Source organism: Oncorhynchus keta, chromosome 7 (genome assembly GCF_023373465.1).
Source record: "Oncorhynchus keta strain PuntledgeMale-10-30-2019 chromosome 7, Oket_V2, whole genome shotgun sequence".
Classification (NCBI taxonomy): domain Eukaryota; kingdom Metazoa; phylum Chordata; class Actinopteri; order Salmoniformes; family Salmonidae; genus Oncorhynchus; species Oncorhynchus keta.
In genome coordinates this window covers 36,261,589-36,289,548 of record NC_068427.1, presented here as the reverse complement: position 1 = coordinate 36,289,548, position 27,960 = coordinate 36,261,589, and the positions used below count along the sequence as shown (strand labels likewise).

General features: G+C 41.9%; 1 protein-coding gene across 1 annotated transcript in view; it reads left to right on the top strand.

Annotated features, from left to right (window-relative positions):
* LOC118386332 (ras-related protein Ral-B-like) overlaps positions 1-24,250 on the top strand; it is a 53,841-nt gene extending 29,591 nt beyond the window's left edge. The window contains exons 2-5 of the mRNA XM_035774009.2: positions 21,064-21,240; positions 21,604-21,812; positions 22,110-22,287; positions 22,466-24,250. Of these exons, the coding sequence (XP_035629902.1) occupies positions 21,127-21,240; positions 21,604-21,812; positions 22,110-22,287; positions 22,466-22,591 (627 nt within the window). The 5' untranslated portion in view covers positions 21,064-21,126 and the 3' untranslated portion in view covers positions 22,592-24,250. The remainder of the gene's footprint in view (positions 1-21,063; positions 21,241-21,603; positions 21,813-22,109; positions 22,288-22,465) is intronic.
* The last annotated feature ends 3,710 nt before the right edge of the window (positions 24,251-27,960 follow it).

Genomic DNA, 27,960 nt, shown 5'->3' with positions numbered 1-27,960 from the left:
TGAGAAACTCGTCATCATGCAAGCAGTCAGACAAGTTGTCACGGAATTCTAGGAGTGGTGGGTGTAGAGCCAGGCACAGAGAAATTACACAGAAGAAAACCAACTTCACCACTGACAGTAGAAATAAACCCGCACAAAATCAGCCGGGCACTGGAAGTTTAAATAGAACATTGATGAACCAAAATAAGCAACAGGTGAAAACAATCAAGACAAAACCAACAGAAAAGAAAAAGGGATCGGTAGCAGCTAGAAGACCGGTGTTGACGACCGCCGAGCGCCGCCCGAACAGGGAGAGGAGACACCTTCGGTGGAAGTCGTGACACAAGTGAAACGCATAGAATTCACTGACTTGTATGCGAAGCAGTAATTGTTTCAAAACATCTCCCGCCATGTCACTGATGCATCGTGAAACAGTCTTGTTTGATGAAGACATCTGTATAGTTTTTTTGGGCCTTTTCCCCCATCATTTTCCCAGCCATATCCGGCAGCAGGAAAAATTAAGTCCTTCCCAATAGTATGGGGTTTGCCTGTCCTAGCCACTCAGTAGCTCACCATATTCTTATGGTGAGGCACTCTTCTAGCCCCTTATTATTAATGATATCTGTTGCTTTTATACATGTCTTACTACTCGAAAGTCGTCTTTATTCTCGCTCCAAAAACTTACGTGGATTATATTTCAAATTGGCAGGTTTTGTTTCTAAATGTCTGTGCAAGAGTGACGGTTTCATCAAGTTGTGAGATAGTACTTTTGCACAGACAGTGGTTGCTCCTTTAAAAGTTGCGTCATGCTGCAGTACACCTTGCGGGCTGCTGCAGCAGCATTCTGAGGCACTTTATCTAATTGTCAGCCAATACTTCTGTTAATGTCAGTTAGAGCTAGTTTGACCACCAGAGGGCATCTTTGAGAAGCATTTGATAGACTTCCATATTGGCATTACAAGATAATTTTAAAACCTTTTTTGTAATAGCATAGTATATGGGATTGATTTTAAGAAATTTGGCTTGATTAATATTATGGTGTTTCTATTCCGAGAAAAACAAAACCCTCCGGGTTTCCGTTAGGATGTAATGGATAATATGACACTGTACAGTGTGACAGTCAAGAGTAGGCTACAGCATAAGAAGATTGGGGGATTCTAAATTGTTTGCATTCATTAGACAACTTTGTTCCAATATTTCTGTAAATCAGTGATATTTATTCCCATAGTAATTTGCTATGGATCCATGACTAAATCAACATCTGCATTTTGAAAGAGTATTTTCATCATTACTTTATTAACGAAAGCATAACGATGCTAGTGAAGAAATACAGTACTGTGCAGTATATGCTTTTACTTTGGATAATAAAGCATTTAACGCATTTTGCATATTTGTTTATTAGTCTACTGTGTAGCATAGTACAGTACTGGGTTGGCATAGTACAGTACTGGGCTATTTGGCTAAATAATCCCTGTGTCGTGCAGGCAGGGCACGCAGAAGACCGTGATTCAATTCTCCGACGGGGTGGAAGGTCCTTGTAAATAAGAATATGTTCTTAACTGACTTGCCTAGTTAAATTCAATCTGGCGTGCCTGCGCTCATAAATTCAGAGCATTGTCAGTTTGTAAATTCAGATCCGGTTTCTGAGCCGGTCACGGGTGCACCTCAGCCACGCTCAAGGTACTAAATGATATCATAACCGCCATCGATAAAAGACAGTACTGTGCAGCCGTCTTCATCGACCTTGCCAAGACTTTCGACTCTGTCAATCACCATATTCTTATCGGCAGACTCAGTAGCCTCGGTTTTTCGGATGACTGCCTTGCCTGGTTCACCAACTACTTTGCAGACAGAGTTCAGTGTGTCAAATCGGAGGGCATGCTGTCCGGTCCTCTGGCAGTCTCTATGGGGGTGCCACAGGGTTCAATCCTCGGGCCGACTCTTTTCTCTGTATATATCAATGATGTTGCTCTTGCTGCGGGCGATTCCCTGATCCACCTCTACGCAGACAACACCATTCTATATACTTTCGGCCCGTCATTGGACACTGTGCTATCAAACCTCCAAACGAGCTTCAATGCCATACAACACTCCTTCCGTGGCCTCCAACTGCTCTTAAACGCTAGTAAAACCAAATGCATGCTGCCTGCACCCGCACGCCTGACCAGCATCACCACCCTGGATGGTTCCGACCTTGAATATGTGGACATCTATAAGTACCTAGGTGTCTGGCTAGACTGTAAACTCTCCTTCCAGACTCATATCAAACATCTCCAATCGAAAATCAAATCTAGAGTCGGCTTTCTATTCCGCAACAAAGCCTCCTTCACTCACGCCGCCAAACTTACCCTAGTAAAACTGACTATCCTACCGATCCTCGACTTCGGCGATGTCATCTACAAAATTGCTTCAAACACTCTACTCAGCAAACTGGATGCAGTTTATCACAGTGCCATCCGTTTTGTCACTAAAGCACCTTATACCACCCACCACTGCGACCTGTATGCTCTAGTCGGCTGGCCCTCGCTACATATTCGTCGCCAGACCCACTGGCTCCAGGTCATCTACAAGTCCATGCTAGGTAAAGCTCCGCCTTATCTCAGTTCACTGGTCACGATGGCAACACCTATCCGTAGCACGCCCTCCAGCAGGTGTATCTCACTGATCATCCCTAAAGCCAACACCTCATTTGGCCGCCTTTCGTTCCAGTTCTCTGCTGCCTGTGACTGGAACGAATTGCAAAAATCGCTGAAGTTGGAGACTTATCTCCCTTATCAACTTCAAACATCTGCTATCTGAGCAGCTAACCGATCGCTGCAGCTGTACAAAGTCTATTGGTAAATAGCACACCCATTTTTACCTACCTCATCCCCATACTGTTTTTATTTATTTACTTTTCTGCTCTTTTGCACAACAATATCTCTACCTGTACATGACCATCTGATCATTTATCACTCCAGTGCTAATCTGCGAAATTGTAATTATTCCCCTACCTCCTCATGCCTTTTGCACACAATGTACATAGACTCCCCTTTTTTTCTACTGTGTTATTGACTTGTTAATTGTTCAAATCAAATCAAATTTTATTTGTCACATACACATGGTTAGCAGATGTTAGTGCGAGTGTAGCGAAATGCTTGTGCTTCTAGTTCCGACAATGCAGTAATAACCAACAAGTAATCTAGCTAACAATTCCAAAACTACTACCTTATAGACACAAGTGTAAGGGGATAAAGAATATGTACATAAAGATATATGAATGAGTGATGGTACAGAGCGGCATAGGCAAGATACAGTAGATGGTATTGAGTGCAGTATATACATATGAGATGAGTATGTAAACAAAGTGGCATAGTTAAAGTGACTAGTGATACATGTATTACATAAGGATGCAGTAGATGATATAGAGTACAGTATATACGTATACATATGAGATGAATAATGTAGGGTATGTAAACATTATATTAGGTAGCATTGTTTAAAGTGGCTAGTGATATATTTTACATAATTTCCCATCAATTCCCATTATTAAAGTGGCTGGAGTTGAGTCAGTGTGTTGGCAGCAGCCACTCAATGTTAGTGGTGGCTGTTTAACAGTCTGATGGCCTTAAGATAGAAGCTGTTTTTCAGTCTCTCGGTCCCAGCTTTGATGCACCTGTACTGACCTCGCCTTCTGGATGATAGCGAGGTGAACAGGCAGTGGCTTGGGTGGTTTCTGTCCTTGATGATCTTTATGGCCTTCCTGTGACATCGGGTGGTGTAGGTGTCCTGGAGGGCAGGTAGTTTGCCCCCGGTGATGCGTTGTGCAGACCTCACTACCCTCTGGAGAGCCTTACGGTTGTGGGCGGAGCAGTTGCCGTACCAGGCGGTGATACAGACCGACAGGATGCTCTCGATTGTGCATCTGTAGAAGTTTGTGAGTGCTTTTGGTGACAAGCCGAATTTCTTCAGCATCCTGAGGTTGAAGAGGCGCTGCTGCGCCTTCTTCACGATGCTGTCTGTGTGGGTGGACCAATTCAGTTTGTCTGTGATGTGTATGCCAAGGAACATAAAACTTACTACCCTCTCCACTACTGTTCCATCGATGTGGATAGGGGGGTGTTCCTTCTGCTGTTTCCTGAAGTCCACAATCATCTCCTTAGTTTGTTTAGTCCATGTGTAACTCTGTGTTGTCTGTTCACACTGCTATGCTTTATCTTGGCCAGGTCGCAGTTGCAAATGAGAACTTGTTCTCAACTAGCCTACCTGGTTATTAAATAAAGGTGAAATAAAAAAATAAAAAAGACTGTTTCGCTCTTGGAGTGCACACTGGATGTTCGAGCCGAGGAGTAGTGTTGATTTGAGCATTCTGGCCATTCTGACCTAGCAAGCCAAGCTAACGTTGGCTTGCTAGCTACTTCCAGACATAAATGAGACCAATCTGACCATTTTACTCGTGTTAGCACAGCTGGTTAGGCAGTTTTCGTGTTAACCAGAGTGTTTGTGACGTTTACTGACACCGGCCATATTCAACAGGTGTTGAGTGTTCATAAATGAATTATTCTGCTCTCTGGTACACTCAGAGGAGAGTGCTCTGAAATTGGAGTAGATAGCCAGAGCAGATTTACGAAAGCACCCCAATGTCCATTGAGAACGCCTAACGACTATACCATTTAGCTAAGCTAAGAATGACGGGAATAATCCTATAGTTAATATACTGTCAAGTTTGATGCATAACTACTAACGTTAGGTAGATGGCTAACATACTGCTGTAATGATATGCTACGTGGTTCGTAAGGACAACATAGCTAACATTGTCAGCCAATATAACGTGTAAGGTAATTTGTTTGAAAAGTCATTACTTTATTACATTGAGCAGCAAGCTTCCGCGAGGACGCACTCTATCAACTCTGCGGCTTGAGCTTCTGGACTTCGTGCAAGAAGGTTGAGGGTTTGAAACCTGCTCCCTACTTGTTTCATTTCAAGTCATGCACAACTATCAGTTTATTATTTGGTTTATATTTCCAATTAATTGTCAGTTAGAGACACAGTAGTGCATTGGGACCCAAAAGCATCATCAGTGCTCTAACTCCCCCTTGGTCGTTAGGGCAAATCTGGTCTGTGATAGGAGAGGGGTTTTTCAACTAGCTCGGCTATTTAGACTATTCTTTAGTAAGGTTGAATAGTCTATTGTTTAGCTATTAGCCCCCCTCCCCAACTTGCAACAAATTGTTGTTACTCCCATCTTGTCCTTGCCCTCTTCCACGTGTCATTCTCCGCCAGAGTGGCTCGCTTGTGCCTGTGCTGACAGGATATGGCAGCATCTTCGGTTGCTAAATTGTTAACTTAAACTCCAATTTAATTTCGCTATAAACCATTTTCCATTTTTGCCATTTTTTGAGTGTTGGTTTGGCTACAACCAATACTATTCAGCCTTTCTTACCAACACAAAGGAAGTCATAGCGGACACCTATGAAGGACTGTGTGATGATGGCATCTCAGGTAAGCAGCACTAGGCGTTCTTCTGTCCAACTTCTACATAGCTAGTAGTTAGCTCTTACGATTCAGTGTTGTTTCATAACATTCTACTATATTACATACATACATACATACATACATACATACATACATACATACATACATACATACATACATACACACATACACACATACATACCGTAGAATGATAAATCATGCAATTATTATTCTCAAGCTATCCAAAAACTTTTGAGCTAAGAATGCCTGTTCTCGCCATTTTCAGTTGAATTCATCTAACTTTCTTGCAACTCATAAGCAGGCTATGTCCTATTTTGTTTCATAGTCGATATATAATCATATTTCATGACAGTGTAACGGTTAGCTTTTATTACAGAAGAATGAAAGAACACTATGTCTGTCAGGGAATCCTATTCTGATATGTCAGATGAAGAGTTAGACCAGAAAGTCAGGGACATTAAGGAATAGATACCCCATGGGGGCTTTAGAATGGTCAAAGGAAGTCTCAAAGCCATGGGCCATTGTGTACAATGGCGAAGAGTTAGGGAGTCTCTGCAGCGTGTAGGTATCATTGCCAGGATGATCCAGCTTCGTTGCATTGCTCGGCAATGATGCTCTTTTCCTGCTCCCTCGTCCACATTGGTACAAATCATAAATTGATAAGGTACTAAGATGTATAATGTCTCCATAAAATCTAAGAAGTTATTTAAACTTTTTTATTCGTACTTATTTGTAGACAAATGTTTAATGATGTACTGGAGTTGATCTTCATCAACTAAATAAAAGGGGTGGCAGGGTAGCCTAGTGGTTAGAGCGTTGGACTAGTAATCGGAAGGTGGCAAGTTCAAACCCCCGAGCTGACAAGGTACAAATCTGTCATTCTGCCCCTGAACAGACAGTTAACCCACTGATCCTAGGCTGTCATTGAAAATAAGAATTTGTTCTTAACTGACTTGCCTTGTTAAATTAAAAAAAAAAAATAATAATAATGAAGCAGGTTAAACATTTCACTTTTAATTCCAATGCTTTTTTTTCAAGATACAACATTGTCATCTTTAGCGGTTATTATTTTGTATGCATATTGCATATTTCCGATCACCTAATGAACAACCACAATACCAGTCTGGTGTTAAGCGTAGGCTAACTCTTGTATGGATGTTCTATCTGGACACTGCGGCCAATAACAAAGCAGCAACTGCTTTTGGATACTTTATGGATGGAGTCGACAGCAATGGATGGCCTTCAAGGTAAATATTGCTATAGTAGAATGAAAAAAATAATTACTTGTATTATGTTCTTCTAACATCTTGTGAGGAGTTACTTTCTGTATAGAAACCCTTGACATCTTCCTCATCAAACCTCGTAAGACGTCTTTCTGTGCTGTGTTGACGTATCCTGAAAATGACATCCGCTGCTTTAGACTGAACAGTCATATCTCAGTTATTGTTTTCATATCTACAAAAAAATAAGCTATTTTATTTACTTTCAGAGTGTGAGCTGATCACGGGGTCAAAAATGTAGATATTGCCAGATGTTCACTGTCCGAGGAACAGGCTGTGGAAGCTTTATTGCTGCCAAAAGTGTCCATAACCAGAGGTAATTAAACTGTTCTGTGTTGTTTTTCTCTGCCTGTCTTGTTGTACATGGAACCTGTCTCACATGCATTCATTAAAAAACTCTTAAGATGTCAGCTGCTAATTTTAAGATTTACACCACAAACATTATTGTCCCTGGACTATGAAGCCCCTGTTGCTGCCAAATTTATCGTCACTAATACAGATTTGTTTCTCTTGAGCATTTCAGATTCAGCAAGCGGAGGACCTGCTTTATTGGGAGGATAATCTGGAATCTGGAAACAGTGACAATGGGGTCATTGTTCCTGACATCCCATGCCCCCTGTCTACTGAGAATCTTGCTGTGCTGCAACGTCAAGTGAACCCTACCACTGACACTTTTTAGGTGCAGTCCTCCCACACTATGTAGGATATTGTTTTCGCCCCAGTGCCACTTGATAATGGCAAACATTTGTATTTTTTTGGAGGAGGGTGAAAGGATAGCAGGCCCAGCTGTCAAAGTGAGAGAGTAGACTATTCTAGATAGAGCAGGTACTTTTGTGTATTCTATTTCTTGTGAGGTTTTCTGTCCTCAGATACAGAGAGCTGTGAAAGCCTGTCTGCAGATGAAGAGGTCCCAAAAGCAGTGGTTCTCAGTCCTGGTCCTGGGGACTGGACCTGTTTTTGCCTTGGCTGTGATTCAAATGATTAACTCATCATCAAGCTTCAAGTGATATTTATGTATTTGTGACACTATCCTTGATATGATTCTGCTATTGTCACATGCTACACATGCATCTATCTATCCAATGTTATCATGATTTGTTATAAGTGATATTATACTTATATTATACAGGAAGTATTATTAAAGAGATGCTTTACAGATCACCGACCATTTCGAATCCCACCGTACATTCTACGCTATGCAATATGGTTTCCGAGCTGGTCATGGGTGCACCTCAGCCACGCTCAAGGTCCTAAACGATATCAAAACTGCCATCGACAAAAGACAATATTGTGCAGCCTTATTCATCAACCTGGCCAAGGCTTTCAACTCTGTCAATCACCACATTCTTATCAGCAGACTCAACAGCCTTGGTTTCTCAAATGACTGCCTCGCCTGGTTCACCAACTTCTTCTAAGATAGAGTTCTGTGTGTCAAATCTGTCCCTTCTTTGGACACTGTGTTAACTAACCTCCAGACAAGCTTCAATGCCATCCATACAACTCTCCTTCCGTGGCCTCCAACTGCTCTTAAATGCAAGTAAAACTAAATGCATGCTCTTCAACCCGATCGTTGCACGCACCTGCCCGCCCGCCTAGCATCACTACTCTGAATGGTTCTGACTTAGAATATGTGGACAACTACAAATACCTAGGTGTCTAGCTAGACGGTAAACTCTCCTTCCAGACGCATATTAAGAAACTCCAATCATAAATTAAATATAGAATTGGTTTCCTATTTCACAATAAAGCATCCTTCACTCATGCTGCCAGACATACCCTCGTAAAACTGACTATCCTACTGATCCTTGACTTCGGCGATGTCATTTACAAAATAGCTTCCAACACTCTACTCAGCAAATTGGATGCAGTCTCACAGTGCCATCTGTTTTCTCACCAAAGCCCCATATACTACCCACCACTGCGACCTGTATTGTTTCGTTGGCTGGCCCTCGCTTCATATTCGTCGCCAAACCTATCGGCTCCAGGTCATCTATAAGTCTTTGGTAGGTAAAGCCCCACCTTATCTCAGCTCACTGGTTACCATAGCAGCACCCACCAGTAGCACGCGCTCCAGCATGTGTATTTCACTGGTCATCCCCAAAGACAATTTCTCTTTTGGCCGCCTTTCCTTCCAGTTCTCTGCTGCCAATGACTGGAACGAATTGCAAAAATCACTGCAGCTGGAGACTCATATCTCCCTCACTCACTTTAAGCATCAGCTATCAGAGCAGCTTACAGATCATTGCACCTGTAAATAGCCCATCTGTAAATAGCCCATCCAACTACCTTATCCCCATATTGTTATTTTTATTTTTTGCTCCTTTGCATCCCAGTATCTCTACTTGCATATTCATCTTCTGCACATCTATCACTACAGTGTTTATTTGCTAAATTGTAATTATTTTGCCACTTCGGCCTATTTATGGCCTTACCTCCCTAATCTTAATTAATTTGCACACACTGTATATAGACATTTCTATTGTGGTATTGACTGTACGTTTCATTTATTCCATGTGTAACTCTGTTGTTGTTTGTGTTGCACTGCTTTGCTTTATCTTGGCCAGGTTGCAGTTGTAAATGAGAACTTGTTCTCTACTGGCCAACCTGGTGAAAAAAAAAGACTAAATAAAAAACATTGAAATACAGATAGAGATGTAATAGTCCCAGAGTTAATGATCCAAGGTCAGTTTTGCATTTCACCTCCTGATGATTATGATGACTGACCGTGTTAGAATAATTAAAAAATATATTTTTATCATGCGCTCTATCTCTATCCATCTGTCTCTCGTCTACAGGTATGTTTTGATGTGAGAGAGGAAGCCAGTTCCGTCATCGCCACCTCACCCACTCTTAAGATTCGGGCCGACTGGGAGCCCAAGGCTGATTAGGAGACACCGCTAGAGACACTATGTAATTGTGATGAACTGAGAGAATATTAGGGAAGCACTGTAATTCATTAATCATATGCTGTCTTCCCTGCTTCTCTGTTTTACCTCTTTCCTTTTCTGTCTTCTACACCTCTCTCCCCACCTTTCTTCCTCTTTTTTAAAAATAATAATGCACACCATATGTGCATTGAAGTACAGATTGAACTTGTATTTAGATTTTTACAATTATAATATTTATAATGCATGTATTATGTATTTATAACACCTGGATAATGAACTTTCAATAAAGCATTTCACATTCTCCACTGGTTGAAATGAAGTGTCTCATTAGAATACTACACCTATTCTGTGTCCTTAGATTAATGCAGGATTACATCAGTCTTACAAGTTACAATGTAGAATCATTGATTCCCAGGAGCAGGAGTGGTAAACACTGTTGAATTGTATAACTGTAATACATACATGTAGACACAGCATCATTCAAAGAATGTAGTTTGATACACCTGGTATTGGATATGACTGAAAAAGAATGTCTCAGAGATTCATAACTGAACCGCACCTTTATTTGTCAAAGAGTACATGATCAGTGAATATATTTAATGTACAGGCTACAATGTGTGGATCTCCTGTGTGGTAATAACTACAATACATGAATATAGGATTTGCATCCTTGGCACAATAAAGTTATTATATTCTACTCAATCCATAGGCTTCATTAATGCCATTCAGATTTTAAGTCGATACAACTATGATAGCTGAGGTTCATAGATAGGTTCTGAACTAATATTCATACCCACATTTTTAGGGTCCATACACAGATCGGCTACATACTGTAGCTAGCTACACATACATAGGCATACAGTTATTTTTATTCTCCACTACACAATAAGCAAATAAATAGTTAGCTAGCTATGTTACTTCAGCTGCATTGCATGGCAAATGTAAGCAAGGCATGCTAACACAATTGTACAGTAAATGCTTTAGCTTGCTAGAATCTTTTCATCCACTGTTTCAGAAGACGACAGCCTGGTTTACTGTTTTTCTCAGGAGTCCCTAAAACATTAAACAACACGAATTACAAATTCCTACTAATGTCATAACACCAGCTAGCTAGCTAATGTTAGCTAGTCAGCTAACTTGCTAAATAGCGGTTTTCGTAAATTAACTTTATGACAAAAACATATGCACAATTGTTTATCTCTACATTAACTAACATATTCCTGTCAATTGTAAATGTTTTGCTTGACTCATATTGACGTTATAACTGCTTACATTTGCTTCCACTGTAATGTTTTGTCAGCCATCTTTGCTGAAGAAAGTTGCCAGGGACTGGTTTCCCGCGTCAAATTCGTCATTGTTCGTCAACCACTCGATATGATTGGTCATATAAAAACCTTGGGACTCAAATGCATAATGAGTGCTCTAACTCCCCCTTCTGGTGGTCTGGAGCAATGAAGCTGTGACGCTGGGTGGAAGGAGGAAGGAACCACTGAAAAACACACTGGCTGAGGAAAGACACTACCAATATAAGTAAACCCCAAATCAATGTAGTTCTCATCATATTTGCGCCTCGTCGATGGTCCACTGTCCCTGCCTGTTGTTTGGTGCTTTCCTGGGTAAGGGGTGAGCTAGGTGAGCTAACAACAAATGTAGAATTACTGATGCTAGCATTGGATGTGTTCATGGAAGCAGAACAACTTGTGTCGTTGACAGGTGCCAGTGTAGTACTGCTGGACACTAGATGGTTTAGTTTTATCTTCGGCAGTGAAACGAGAATACTAATTTAAAAAAAAAATGTGAATCACATTTTTATTTGGCGGATCCCTGATGGCATTGCGCATACCCCAGTTTGGGAATACCTGGTCGAGGGAATCCAAATGAATTCCTCTCGCCTGGCTTTACGCTCCGGTCATTTATATTTCCACAGCCTCTAGCTGCCAGACACAGACGGACCATTTAGATAGGCCTAGTACATCCTTACAGCCCTGTACTGTACTAGGCTGTTTATATAGGTCAAGTAGAAGGCAGTGATTTCTGCTGAGGCCTGGCACGAGGGGCCACCCTCCATTTAAACTTAGCTGAGACTGTCACCGTTTGGCCGTGAAGTTAAAGGACACGAAGAAGGGATCCCATGACTCGATTCAGGGTTTGTTCTTCAATGAGCCTACAATGACATTATCTGTAATGATATTGTTAAGGTATTGTAATGTAGATTAGGCTGTAGCATTGTATTGGTACAACATTTTAAACTGAGACCTAACTGAAAGTGAATGAGTGATAAACTAGGTTGAGTTGTAGTGTAGCAGGTCTGCTTCTCTTGCCCTGTCTCATTGTGTGTTGGATGGAAGTTAGTAACACATGTACCTCCTGTTTAAAAGTGCTGAGTTCTGCAGTCAGCCAGAAGGGCCTGATGACTGCTGCCAGCCGGTGTGTCCTTCCTGTCAGTTCAGGGCTGCCTCTGTCAGTCGGCCTCCATGTTGCCATGGTTACTAGAAACAAAGACAGGAAGTTACACGGGGGTAAAATAAGTTACGTCCCGTAAATGTAATAATGGCACAGTAGGAGATGGTTGCAGCTTTACGGTCTCCTAACCAACTATGCTATTGTGTGTTTTTTGCGTTATTTGTAACTTATTGTTTCTGCCACCGTCTCTTATGAACAAAAAGAGCTTCTAGATATCAGGACAGCGATTACTCACCTCATACTGGAATAATATTTTTTCTTTAACAAGTTGGACGTGAAGGATTTACTTCAGACACCCGAAAAGGCCCAAATCCCCGTGATTCAGATGAGATTGAGATATCGGGGACGCACTTCGGGGTGCCTTGTAAGGATCTGATGGCGAGTGTAATCTGCCTCTACCATCAGTACTATTAGCCAACGTACAATAATTGGATAACAAAATAGACACACTACAATCACAAATATCCTACCAACAGGACATTAAAAACTGTAATATCTTATGTTTCACAGAGTCGTGGCTGAAAGCTCTCCATTTAGCAAATCTGACCATATTTCTATCCTCCTGATTCCTGCTTACAAGTTTAAAACTCAAGAAGGAAACACCAGTGAAATGGTCAGATGAGACAGATGATAAGATACAGGACTGTTTTGCTAGCACAGACTGGAATATGTTCCGGGATTCTTCCGCTGGCATTGAGGAGTACACCACATCAGTCATCATCAATAAGTGCATTGATGACTTCGTCCCAACAGTTCTGTACGTACACACTACAACCAGTCAAATAAAATTAGATTTGAAAATAACTCTACTTCTGCCCTAGCCCCCGAGTCAGTGGAGTTTTATCTTGACATTAGGCCTACATGTCCCAGCAGTATAGGCTAGGCCCGGCAGCAATACATCTGCTCTAATCAATTTATTATGGAGCCTGTGTGTGTCAGTGTTTCTCATGTATCACGTTGGCAATAATCAACTAACCTAATGGAGTTATTAGTTTTCTACTGTAAATTATGCAAGTGTGCATTAAAACAGATGCATGTTAATCAATATACGCAATAGTAATGAAACATTTGTTTTGTGTCATTTTCTCCATTTGGATTTAAAATTCTCTATCCCGGATCCCATTAATTTGACTTGCAGCTAGTCAAACAGTAATATGCACAGTTTAGTGAAATAGTGTTTGTGTTTGTTTATGTTGCGCTGACATGTTTGTTGGAGACATTCACATGAACCTGGGAAAGATGTGACTGAAATCCCCTGAGGCAGGACAGAGAAGAGAGGGAAAGAGAGGGGGGGATGGGGAGGGGTAAAGATATGACAAAGTGAGTTGGGTGACATGCAGAGGCTTCGGAAATAGACTTAAGACTGGCTTAATGCTCTGCCTTAACAGGGACAGTTGTTTCTTATCTCTGTGTGCTGACTGTATGACGAATTGATTCCTGTTGTTCTTTTCTTGTCTGTCATGTGCTGGTAGTGTGCTCAGTTTTTGAATGGAAATGTCTGTCTTTAGGGCTCAGACACACCAATAGCATTTGCTGGCCAAGAGTACTTAGCACCTCTGAACGTAATTTGCAAACCGAGTGGACACCGATTTTACATGTGGAATCATGTTTGGCAGTCAGCCAACAAGTCTGCAGCGGGTGGTCCCTAAACACAGAGCGCTGAACAATCGGCAGAAGAACGCTAGATCCACATTCGGTGCGATGTGTGTGAGCCTTGAGTCAGAAACCAAGCTGAAGTAGCAAAGTGTCATGTCAAGCCTCCACATTACCCATAAGCACTCAATAACGTTGCGCCGGATGTCATGCATTTCAATTGGGGACGTCCACAATCGAGTGGAATTGCAATGCCCCCTTGCATTTAAAGGATCTGTTGCAAGACGGACTCCATATATTTCAACAAAAAAAACAACTTTACGTTGTCTTCAGTCCAGCCAGAGTCTGTCGAAGAACAGGAAGTTACCAAACCACAGAAGAAGATTTAAATGTGGTTTTCGGTGAAGGCTTAACTTCTTATGGCTGCAGGGGCAGTATTGAGAAGCTTGGATGAAAGGTGCCCAGAGTAAACGGCCTGTTCCTCAGTCCCAGTTGCTAATATATGCATATTATTATTAGTATTCGACAGAAAACACTCTGAAGTTTCTAAAACTGTTTGAATGATGTCTGTGAGTATAACAAAAACCGGAGAAGAAATCCAAACAGGAAGTGGGAAATCTGAGGGTGTTCGATTTTCAATCCAGCCCCTATTGAATACACAGTGGGATATTGGTTATGTTGCACTTCCTAAGGCTTCCACTAGACCGTCTTTAGAAACTTGAATGAGGCTTCTACTGTATTGTGGGGCCAGATGAGAGCTCTTTGAGTCAGTGGTCTGGCAAAGAGCCAAGTCCTGGTCATGCGCATTTCACATGATAGCGACCTGCGTTCCATGGCATTTCTACAGACAATGGAATTCTCCGGTTGGAACGTTATTGATGATTTATGATAACAACATCCTAAAGATTGATTCCATACTTAGTTTGACAAGTTTCTTCGACCTGTAATATAACTTTTTGAAGTTTTCATCCGACGTTCGGCTGGACCTGCACGAGCATTTAGATTTGTGTACTAAACGTGCTAACAAAAGTAGCTACTTGGACATAAATAATGGACATTATCGAACAAGGATTCTTGGGAGTGCATTCTGATGAAGATCATCAAAGGTAAGGGAATATTTATAATGTTATTTCTGATTTCTGTTGACTCCAACATGGCTGATATTTTTTTTTCTCAGGTTATTGCATGGTTTGCTTTTTCCGTAAAGTTTTTTTGAAATCTGACACAGCGGTTGCAATGTCTAACAATTGTATTTATCAACATTTATAATGAGTGTTTCTGTAAAGTGATGTGGCTCTCTGCAATATCACCGGATGTTTTTGGAACTAGTGAACGTAACACGCCAATGTATACTGAGATTTTTTTCCGGACACTGATTAACAACAAGATTACCTTTAAAACGGTATAAAACACATGTATGTTTGAGGAATTTAATTATGAGATTTCTGTTGTTTTGAATTTGGCACCCTGCACTTTCACTGGCTATTGTCATATCGATCCCGTTAACGGGATTGCAGCCCTAAGAAGTTTTAATGGGATAGCTAGCAACTTGTTAATAATTACCCATTGCTACAAGTGAGTACTATATTAATAGTAGTATTAAATAATACACTTTGGCTGCTAAGCCACTTATATTATGACTGTTGCCTCACTTTTTTTTCTCCCTAATATCCAATTGGTAGTCTTGTCCCATCGTTGCAACTCCTGTACGGACTCGGGAGAGGCTAAGGTTGAGAACCATGCGTCCTCTGAATCACGACCCTGCCAAGCTGCGCTGGCTCTTGACATACTGCTCGCTTAACCCGGAAGCCAGCTGTACCAATGTGTCAGAGGAAACACCGTGCAACTGGCGACCGAAGTTAGCTTGCAGGCGCCCTGCCCGCCACAAGGAGTCGCTCGAGCGCGATGGGACAAGGACATCCAGGCCGGCCAAACCTTCCCCTAACCTGGACGACACTGGGCCAATTGTGCGCTGCCTCATGGGTCTCCCGGTCATGGCTGGATGCGACACAGCCTGGGATCGATCCCAGGGCTGTATGGACGCTTCAAGCACTGCGATGCAGTGCCTTAGACCTCTGCGCCACTCAGGAGGCCATGATGTTTGTTTTTGATGATAATTATTAGATATAGGTCGTTAGCTACAGTGGTATCTTCAACCTAGGCTAGCTTTTAGGTAGCTAGCTGCTCTGCAGTGCAAGCTAGCTTGACTTGCTGTAAGCTAGAGAAAAAAAGTTGAGGAAAAATTAACAAAACATGTTTTATTATCACCTGAAACGATCTATTATATATCATGTCTTGAATAAAAAGGTCGTATTTTGCAATCTCCCAAAATAAATGCGATCTCTGACGGGAGATGGCTTCCATCTTGCTTTACAAACACTACACTTGTCCGTTCAGTAGCGGGGCAAGAATTTGTGATGATGTACGGCCTAATGAAATGCGTCACAATGTAAACCGGGCAGCAATTTTACAGCAGTTACAGTTCATGTGTTTACCTGTATACCCAGAACAAAATGTCTTGCATAATTGTGTCAGATGTTCGATTAAATTCTTTGGGAAGATGTGTTAGAAAATGTAATACTGAGAATAGTGAAGTCGCCACCCCTCTAAACGGAAAAAGTTCTGCCAGTTTGGGGCAAGTCTATGACAAGTCAATGGGCTAAATGTCCCCTTGAAATTATCAGTGACAAAATCAGCGTACTGGAACAAAGTTCCTCATTAGTCTTGCATCCCACAGTCGGTCGACAGATGCGACAACCATTTATGTTATGTGCATGTGTCAACAAGACACAACCTGTACTGGGGCGGGGTGGAGGTTGTCATGGTAACCAGCTAAGCTTGGCTGTGGCCATGCCTGGAGGGAGGGAGGGGTAGAGTGGAGAGAGGAAGATGCGTGTCAGTAGGCTATGCTACACAGAAGCAGGAAGGACAGGGCTTGGTCCCTTCCTTGACAAAGCCTTCACAACAGTGTGAAGGGAGTTGTTACAGTATGTTACAGGACGCAGTTAATTTTCCAGATCCAATTTATCCTCATTACAGTGACTCTGTACATAGCCGCAGGAAGGTTAGGTTTACAGTATATTAGGTTTACAGGTCTGTGGAATGGTGTGAACAATGTACTACTAAACCTCATTATACATAGGCTACATTGACTAATTTAGCCTACTTGTGGAACAGTGCATACAGTGCAACATGAAATAGATGCATAATACTCGCTATCAAGGCTGACTTCAAATACCAACGTCAATGTAAAAGTAACCAGAGCATAAAATAGTTATGCCAGGTAAATCCTACACATGCATTGAAATAAGGCATACATCAAAAGGAATGACTAAGGCCTACAATTGACAGCGACAAGACAAACAAACTCGACCAAGGAATGAAGACAAATCTACACATTAAGGCCACACCCGTGATTCAGTACCGCTGAATGGACAGCGCCTCTGTACAGGTAGGCATAGTGGAGCTCCGTGGGTTGTGGCTGAATGGACAGTATCTCTGTCTAGTTCCCAGCAAGAATTAGGCTATTCAGTTTGTGGGCAATTAGACATTTTCTGGGCACAGTTGAGTAGCCTACAATGATTCATATGAAAACCCTGACTGGACACATATCTTTAGAAATTGTAGGATCAATTGTAAGTTGCAGACCCCCTGCTATATGAAGTCACCCTTGTGGAACGGTGCACACAGTCTACTATGACAGTGTAAATGTCTCGTGCGCTTCCCACCAAAATTGTTGCTCTGCATTCAGAGATGTTCATTATAATGTGTGCACCCAGTTCATTTTTGTATTTTCCTGTCTACATTATTCACTAGAAAAGGGAAACATTCTGTGAATATTGAACAAAGTGTTTCTGAGAATATTGAAACATTGTATCAACAAGACTGCTCTGAGAATATTCATATTGCAACATAGTAGCCAACGCAGAGGCAGCTTGTCTCTTTCTGATATTATTGTGTTGCCTACACAGCATCTGGGTGCTCACTATATACAAAAAACAGCCCTAATCCACACTATAGCTAAATTATGTTTAATGACGATTTGCCAGCAAGATTAATCTGTTAGAATATCTCATTTTAATTCAGGGAGATGGACAAGCGAGACTAAGAGGTGGAAATGCATTATACTAGAGGCAGGCAGGTATTAATACAGTGTCAAGAAAAATTGAACCCTTTGAAATACCTTGAATTCTGCATAAATTAGTCATAAAATCTGGTCTTCATCTAGGTCACAACAATAGACAAACACAGTCTGCTTAAACTAATAACACACAAATGATGATGTGTTTTCATGTCTATATTGAACACACCGTTTAAACTTTCACAGTGCAGGGTGGGAAAAGTATGTGAGTCCTTGGATTTATAACTGGTTGACCCTCCTTTGGCAACAATAACCTCAACCAAATGTTTTCTGTAGTTGTGGATCAGACCTGCACAACGGCCAGGAGGAATTGTGGACCATTCCTCTTTACAAAACTAATTTCAGTTTCAGTTCATCGATATTCTTGGGATGTCTGGTGTGAACTGCTCTCTTGAGGTCATGCCACAGCATCTCAATGGGGTTGAGGTCAGGACTGACTGGGAGGAAGGAGTCTTATGGCCTGGGGTAGAAGCTGTTTAGAAGCCTCTTGGACCTAGACTTGGCGCTCCGGTACCACTTGCCGTGAGGTAGCAGAGAGAACAGTCTATGACTAGGGTGGCTGGAGTCTAGGATGGCAAGAAGCTTGGCCCCAGTGATGTACTCGGCCGTACGCACTACCCTCTGTAGTGCCTTGTGGCCGAGCAGTTGCCATGGGGGCGGCCCCTCAGGAAGTCCAGGATCCAGTTGGGAGGTGTTTAGTCCCAGGGTCCTTAACTTATTGATGAGCTTGGAGGGCACTATGGTGTTGAACGCTGAGCTTTAGTCAATGAATAGCATTCTCACATAGGTGTTCCTTTTGTCAAGGTGGGAAAGGACAGTGTGGAATGCAATAGAGATTGCATCATCTGTGGATCTGTTGGGGCTGTATGCAAATCCAGATAATTCCAAAGGGTTCACATACTTATCTTGCCACTGTACATGTAGGGATGATGATGTAGGTCTACAGCAAGAAGTTAAAAAAGTTAGGTAATCATTCAGTATTTGCATTCTCAATTATCATTCTGTCACTGCATGGGAATGCACATTTGTTATAGCCTAAAATTGTTATTGTCTTTGAAGCCAAAAACAAGACATGTATTTTTGGGAAATGATCTAAATATTAAATTGTTAAGTTTATTTTCATACCAATAGGCTTAGATGAAACCAAAATTACAGTAGCCCGTTGGGTGAATAAATTATAATAACAATTAGGCTCACAGCTAATAGCAAACAAAACAGGGTTTGGTTTCGAATGGTCACCAAAAAGGAGGGCTCCCCACTTCCCTATTAAATTAACCCCTGGCTACCAGATTACAACAAGGTTTACTAGGCCAAGTTCAAATGCTGACATCAAATTCAAAGCAATTGGCACACTGCCTAAACCTCTGACAAGTAAATCAAATGGAACTGTCTCTGCCCTCTAAAAGGGGCACAGGCTGGCAGCAATGCTCCGCATGGTCCTAAAGTTAGCCATTACGGTAAACAGCCATTGAATTTTAAATTGTGATTGGATTTCTTTTATTTGTACTTTTTGTTGTTGTTGCCTACCCACATGATGCCCTTGCTGGGGGAGGAGGGCGGGGGACATGAGACAATGTGTTGTTGAGGGGGTGGGGCTATGATGCTGTATGAGGGTAGTTGTTGAAACATTTGGAGATTACTTTACAAAAAAGTTTAATCTACTATTTCCATGACTCTTTCTATTGATAACTCCCAGTTTGACACTGCTATAAGAACTTCTGAAACATCTCTCACTGAAGCTCAAAGGCCATGATGGTTAAAATATATGGCAGACGATATGTTATTAAACAGCCTTGTCAAGGGATATCAGTTGCCCAGAGCATATTATAATTTCACCCACTGAAGTACTTTGACATAATGTCTCTTGGCACTAAAAGTCACCTGACAGTAACTGCACAGTGTTCTGTATATGCAAAGCTATTGCCCTGCCCTGAAGGTGTCTGTCTCTTTCTGAGGTTTTCTATGAGTTAGGCTGTTCTTAAGAGGGATTTATCCTATTTAAAAATGACACCCAACAGGAGTAGGCATGATGGCTTCATATCATCATAAAGATTTTCATATCATCATACTGTCTTTCATCCCGGGATTTACAGTATTACCAGCATAGCATACAAGGGGGACCTAAAAAGGCAAGAAATGCCCATTGGGCCTAGATTACCAGAATGCTAACACAATTATAACAAACTAATAGCGAAAACACAAATGCTAACGAGCAAAAGCTAAAATAAACTAAATTGCAAAGACAGGTAAATACAGTTTATAAAGTTATACAAGCATAGCCAGTAGCTACCGAATGTCATTTTCGGACAGTGTGGACATTTACAAACGAAAGTGAATGAGAGAAATTGCGCAAATGAACAAAGTTGTGATGCAAGCTTTTCTGAAGGAAGAGCAGCATGTGCAGAGGGGAGAAGAATGGCGGAGAATAAAACACTATTAGGAAGCACAGGGAAAAAATGGCAACTGTACATATAACTCATCTAGAGCTATTTGACATCTGGCAGAAAGCCATTATAATATATCTGATGGCAAACATTTAGTAGGAAATTGCATAAAAGTGTACATTCATCACCTCATGTGCACCGCACAACAGAGACATGCCGATAGATATAGAAGGTTATGGACTCATCGGCTCCCGCTTTCTCTTGTTGTGCTATTTACAAACACGTGACTGGCTCAACTGTTCTGCAGAACTACGGCAAGCTTCATAATGTAAAATAATGTGACAGGTGAAATGAAGAACGTAATCTACTTTCTCTGTTAACGTATTGCACAAGTTGACTGCAGGTATTAACTTAAAAAATAGCTACGAATATTGACATTTATTGGAGAACTCCAGAGAAATAGTTTTGATGGTATTGAAAAACCATCCTGTGTCTTTTTCCAGATACCACAGTATACGGTATATACAATATACCGCCCAAGCTTTGTAGACTGTTGACTGGGCCTTGTGTGTAGTACTGTGTGTAATATCAGTATTGCTTGTTTGTATCGGGGCAGCAGGGTAGCCTAGTGGTAAGAGCGTTGGACTAGTAACTGAAAGGTTGCAAGTTCAAATCCCTGAGCTGACAAGGTACAAATCTGTTGTTCTGCCCCTGAACAGGAAGTTAACCCACTGTTCCTAGGCTGTCATTGAAAATAAGAATTTCTTAACTGACTTGCCTAGTAAAATAAAGATGAAAATAATAATAATAAAAATGTGCTTTACTCACTGTCTACCTGTTGTGCCCTCTTGTGTTCACAGGTGGTGTCAGTGAGTGTTTTGAGCATAGTGACAGAGTGTGTGTGTGTGAGACAGAGACCAGTGATGGCTGCCAGTAAGAATAAGACCCAGAGTTCTCTGGCCCTGCACAAGGTCATCATGGTAGGCAGTGGTGGTGTGGGCAAGTCTGCACTCACACTGCAGTTCATGTACGACGAGGTGAGAACACACACACACACACTTAGCTCAACTCATTGCATAGCTACAGCAGTATTGACACGGTTTATGCTCACACAAACTGAGCATTCCATGTTTGCTAGCCTGTCATACATCATTGTTACATTGTGTTGAACCCTGTTATCCAACTTGACACGAATTAAATAAAAGTTCACATTACCCAAAGTTAAACTGTTTCCCGTTAAGTACTGTGACACAATAACTGTGGTTGAGGTGTTCGTCTTGGTCCTCTGTCCAGTTTGTGGAGGACTACGAGACACCAAGGCAGACAGCTACATACTATCTGCCTAACTTAGTCTTGTCTGTTGGAGACATACTGACGGTTCTGTGGTTTCCTCCTCCTAGTTCGTAGAGGACTACGAGCCCACCAAGGCAGACAGCTACAGGAAGAAGGTAGTGCTGGATGGAGAGGAGGTCCAGATCGATATCCTGGACACGGCTGGACAGGAGGACTATGCTGCTATCAGAGACAACTACTTCAGGAGTGGAGAGGGCTTCCTGCTAGTCTTCTCCATCACAGAACACGAGTCTTTCACAGCCACAGCAGAGTTCAGGTTGGTGATCCTTCATTAGTTAGCATGTATGGCAGTGATGACAGTCATATGGCGGTGAGTCAGATTGGAGAGTCACAATGATAACAGTAACGATAGAAGACCCAAGCCGTGATGTGTGTGTGTGTGTGTGTGTGTGTGTGTGTGTGTGTGTGTGTGTGTGTGTGTGTGTGTGTGTGTGTGTGTGTGTGTGTGTGTGTGTGTGTGTGTGTGTGGTGCATGCATCTAGGACCTGTGTACCTTAAATGCTTGTTTGTGGATCTACAATCCTAATAAGTCTTTATAATGTGTATTTTTTAGAGAGCAGATCCTGCGTGTGAAAGCGGAAGAGGATAAGATTCCTCTGTTGGTGGTGGGGAACAAGTCTGACTTGGAGGACCGCAGACATGTGTCTGTAGACGAGGCCCGAGCCAAGGCAGAGGAGTGGGGGGTGCAGTACGTGGAGACATCAGCCAAGACGCGAGCCAACGTCGACAAGGTACTGTGTGTATGAGTGGGTGGGTGTGTTTATAATTACATATTGTAGACAATTATCTTCTATACATAATTTTCAAGGTAATTTTCAAAGTAATTCAGAAATAGTGGTGGACTATCACTTGAGTAATTGTCTGTTCAGCTAAATGTGTGTGGTAACATGGTTCCTTTTCATTCTCAAGGTATTCTTTGACCTGATGCGGGAGGTGCGGGGAAAGAAGATGTCAGAAAACAAGGACAAAAACGGCAAGGGGAAGCACAAGAATAAGAACAAGAAGAGTTTCAAAGAGCGATGCTGTTTACTCTGAACGCAACACGGACCTTTACAACACAAAACACCACAATCTATCGTTACGCTGAGGAACCAACTTGACCAGAATCACAGAGCATCCATCCTCACGTTGAGTTGAAATATGTGTCTGTTAGTATTGAATCTGGCCATATTTTTAGTGTTGTTTATCAGGTTTGGGGTCAGATCTATTTAAACTGTCAATTCCAGAAGTTAACTAATATTCCAATTGCAATTTTGCTCATTGCTTTTTAAACAGAAAATTGGAATTTGGAATTTCAGTTTACTTGTTGAAGTGAAATGGATTTTTTTCCCAACCCAGGTGTTTACCACATTCTCAACCACTGATGGTTATTTTTTTTAATGGAAGGTGACCACTGTTCTGTGACTTGGACTGCAATGCATGACCTCTTCCCTGATAACAACAAACCAATTACCAAACTGCCCCAAACACTAACTTCAGTCTGCTTGGATCTTGTTCTGTCTATCTCAATATGTCTGTCCTTTAAGATCAACAGATGGTCATGCCATTTATTTTAGTCTACAACGTGCATGGGGATTTTAATCTAGAATGGGAATGGATCTGTGAATGGGGATAGGTTCAGTCAAGGACAGAAATGTAGCGAAACTCTATTCAATGCTTTTCACTGATGTCTGTTTGTGGTATGGACATCAGACTAAGCTTAGTTTGTTAATGATTTAAAAAAGTAAATATTTACCAGTTAGTAAAAGGGACTAGGACTGAACTTGTCACTGTTTCCTCTACAATAGGATAAAGCAATTGTCAATCAAGAAGGCTCATCGTCTTAGGATTCAAAGCACATGTCAGGAAAAACTCCTGGCCCTGGTCTAAGTAGGATGGATGTTGAAGTGTGAAGTTGTAATAGTTTACTAACCAGAGGTCCTGTGGTAATGGACAGGCAGTGTTTCTGGAGACCCCTACTGGCATTCCTTGGTAAATACAGGAACTGGAAATGGAACTGCCCCCACATCCATAAGTCCTTTCGATATGGGTCAGTTGGCACCATAAGTGTTGGCACCATAACTATCAGCCAGTCACCTTCAGTTTTGGATTATTAATATTTGTACTTATTTTTGGTTTTATTCAAATGCTTTTTTTGTAGAAAGTGCACTACATTGTTGCCAATACCTTAAAAAAAATAACTGTTCAGAGTTCCCATGCTAGAGAATGCTAAAGCAGTTTGTGCCATCAACACAAGGATAACATGATATCACCTACCAACTAATCTCTATATAAATAATGTTTGTTAATTAACTGAGTGAATGTATGTGCATCAGACAACAGTTGATACTTCTGGTTCCTTTGTGTCCGTGTGAATGAAACCTGGGTCATGTTATTTGGCACCAAATGGAAGAAAATTGACTGAAACAGGAAGGGACTTTTTTGTTTTTGCTGAAAAACATTGTGCCCTAATGAACGCCACTCTGGTGAGGGACACAGTTTGTTCGCTGTTATTGTTGGATCAGTCACTCTGTTCTGCCCTACAACAGTAAAGTAATATTTCCAACAACTGTCCTAACTGTTCTGCTCTTTTATAAAAATGTGTGTCCTCTTCTGTTGTTTTAAAGCTAGTCTACTATTGCTAGGTTTTTCACTGTCTTCTGAACAAAAAAATGACTTCAAAATGTTGCCAAATAAATGCTTTTTTCTTTGTAATATTGGCGTGGTCTTCCAAAAGTAAAATTGTCACTATAGTGTGTAAAATGTATTTGATTCAAACAAATGGAAGTAGACATTATTTCCTTTTGATGTACTTTTTTAAAATGTATATTTGGAAATGCATACTAGTATTCCAGTACTTGATATACCTCTCAACTGTGTTTCTGATTGCATGCATGTGCAGTAGCCTACAGTTACCCTCCTAGTGTAAGTAAAGTAATGGTTTGCATCATGTCGTTATGGACCAGGGAAGCAAAAATACCAGACGGTGTCCTTAGCTAGTCATTTGCTGTTATTTCGATGGATACATGTCACGTGTTATGATGGTACAAAAAAACAGGGCACCTTTAGACCTGCAGTCCTTTTGGATTTCACTCCAACTCTGTTCCTTTAGACCTGCAGTCCTGTAGGATTTCACTCCAACCCTGTTCCTTTAGACCTGCAGTCCTTTTGGATTTCACTCCAACTCTGTTCCTTTAGACCTGCAGTCCTGTAGGATTTCACTCCAACCCTGTTCCTTTAGACCTGCAGTCCTTTTGGATTTCACTCCAACTCTGTTCCTTTAGACCTGCAGTCCTGTAGGATTTCACTCCAACCCTGTTCCTTTAGACCTGCAGTCCTGTAGGATTTCACTCCAACTCTGTTCCTTTAGACCTGCAGTCCTGTAGGATTTCACTCCAACCCTGTTCCTTTAGACCTGCAGTCCTGTAGGATTTCACTCCAACTCTGTTCCTTTAGACCTGCAGTCCTGTAGGATTTCACTCCAACCCTGTTCCTTTAGACCTGCAGTCCTGTAGGATTTCACTCCAACCCTGTTCCTTTAGACCTGCAGTCCTGTAGGATTTCACTCCAACTCTGTTCCTTTAGACCTGCAGTCCTGTAGGATTTCACTCCAACCCTGTTCCTTTAGACCTGCAGTCCTGTAGGATTTCACTCCAACCCTGTTCCTTTAGACCTGCAGTCCTGTAGGATTTCACTCCAACTCTGTTCCTTTAGACCTGCAGTCCTGTAGGATTTCACTCCAACCCTGTTCCTTTAGACCTGCAGTCCTGTAGGATTTCACTCCAACCCTGTTCCTTTAGACCTGCAGTCCTGTAGGATTTCACTCCAACCCTGTTCCTTTAGACCTGCAGTCCTTTTGGATTTCACTCCAACTCTGTTCCTTTAGACCTGCAGTCCTGTAGGATTTCACTCCAACCCTGTTCCTTTAGACCTGCAGTCCTTTTGGATTTCACTCCAACTCTGTTCCTTTAGACCTGCAGTCCTGTAGGATTTCACTCCAACCCTGTTCCTTTAGACCTGCAGTCCTTTTGGATTTCACTCCAACTCTGTTCCTTTAGACCTGCAGTCCTGTAGGATTTCACTCCAACCCTGTTCCTTTAGACCTGCAGTCCTTTTGGATTTCACTCCAACCCTGTTCCTTTAGACCTGCAGTCCTGTAGGATTTCACTCCAACCCTGTTCCTTTAGACCTGCAGTCCTGTAGGATTTCACTCCAACCCTGTTCCTTTAGACCTGCAGTCCTTTTGGATTTCACTCCAACCCTGTTCCTTTAGACCTGCAGTCCTTTTGGATTTCACTCCAACCCTGTTCCTTTAGACCTGCAGTCCTGTAGGATTTCACTCCAACCCTGTTCCTTTAGACCTGCAGTCCTGTAGGATTTCACTCCAACCCTGTTCCTTTAGACCTGCAGTCCTGTAGGATTTCACTCCAACCCTGTTCCTTTAGACCTGCAGTCCTGTAGGATTTCACTCCAACCCTGTTCCTTTAGACCTGCAGTCCTGTAGGATTTCACTCCAACCCTGTTCCTTTAGACCTGCAGTCCTGTAGGATTTCACTCCAACCCTGTTCCTTTAGACCTGCAGTCCTGTAGGATTTCACTCCAACCCTGTTCCTTTAGACCTGCAGTCCTGTAGGATTTCACTCCAACCCTGTTCCTTTAGACCTGCAGTCCTGTAGGATTTCACTCCAACCCTGTTCCTTTAGACCTGCAGTCCTGTAGGATTTCACTCCAACCCTGTTCCTTTAGACCTGCAGTCCTGTAGGATTTCACTCCAACCCTGTTCCTTTAGACCTGCAGTCCTGTAGGATTTCACTCCAACCCTGTTCCTTTAGACCTGCAGTCCTGTAGGATTTCACTCCAACCCTGTTCCTTTAGACCTGCAGTCCTGTAGGATTTCACTCCAACCCTGTTCCTTTAGACCTGCAGTCCTGTAGGATTTCACTCCAACCCTGTTCCTTTAGACCTGCAGTCCTGTAGGATTTCACTCCAACCCTGTTCCTTTAGACCTGCAGTCCTGTAGGATTTCACTCCAACCCTGTTCCTTTAGACCTGCAGTCCTTTTGGATTTCACTCCAACCCTGTTCCTTTAGACCTGCAGTCCTGTAGGATTTCACTCCAACCCTGTTCCTTTAGACCTGCAGTCCTTTTGGATTTCACTCCAACCCTGTTCCTTTAGACCTGCAGTCCTGTAGGATTTCACTCCAACCCTAATCTAGCAAACCTGATTTGAATAATTAGCTGGTTGATAAACTGAATCCGGTTAGTTACAACTGGGGTTAGGTTGAAAACCTACAGGAGGGTAGCGCTCCAGGAACGAGGGCCAGAGAGCCCTGGCATGCTCCGGTACTTTGTCGACTAAGTAATTTTTTAACCTCCCACTTTGGGCTGGATGTGTCAATGTGTCCTCTTTTCATTCTTGCTTAATTTATGAGCAGAATTACTGTTGTGCCTCAATTAGCCATGGAATCCTTAGTTTGAAAGTGACTGTTTTCCCTACATTTTCCCCCATGGGGAAGCCAACAAGCTTGAGCCAATGAGCTTCAGCCTCTTGCATTTGAGTGACTGCTAGCAAGAGGCCTTCCCAGTGTTACCCAATGAAGTTGTAGGGCGGGCCCAACTGCTCAGTGGACAAAGCAGAGAGCCCAATGACATGGTGGACATTTCTGCACATATGTGACGTAGTCCGCAATTGTCGGGGACCACTTTTGTCTCGTGAGTGCTACTTTCAGAACTACTGACTAAAAAGTATACAAGAGTACCAAGTAATATCTTTAAATGCTGAAAATATTGTAGCCATTAAGCATTTATGTTATTATGTTAGTTTATAGTTGCTTGTTTCATTACATTCATAAAGCATACAGATGTTACTAAGATATTGTCCAGGAGATTACAGACAGAGTTATTAAGGCCCTTGGCTTGACAGCTCAATACTCCTAAAACTGCAGGCCACTGCCTTACAGCTCTATATTAATAGACTTGCTTGGAATATCAAGCTAGCTATCTAGATTTTGATGGTTATATTGTTAAGATTTTCAGGTGAATTTTTTATTAACCAATACTTATTTTTATTTATAGCTGGCTTTAAACTGGCACGGGCTGTCTAGCAAGCTAGCTTGCTTATAGATATCCATTTTAATGATTATGTTGGTAAATAAAAGTGCATTCATTTCGGGAGATGTTTTAACAAACATTTATCAGATACGGTATCTTCTCAATTTTACCAATATTTCGGGACCGTGTGGATCTTTTTTCTTTCTCTTGCCGGCTAGTTCGCTTGCTCCCTGAAAAATTCCGCTCGCTCCCTGAAAAATTACGTTCTAGTTTTGGGCATATTCGAAGGAGGAGAGGATTTGGGAAAATAGCGGGTGCTTGGGCTGCTCAGATGATCTGTTAAAAGGATATTTCCTCTCAACCTCATATGTAAG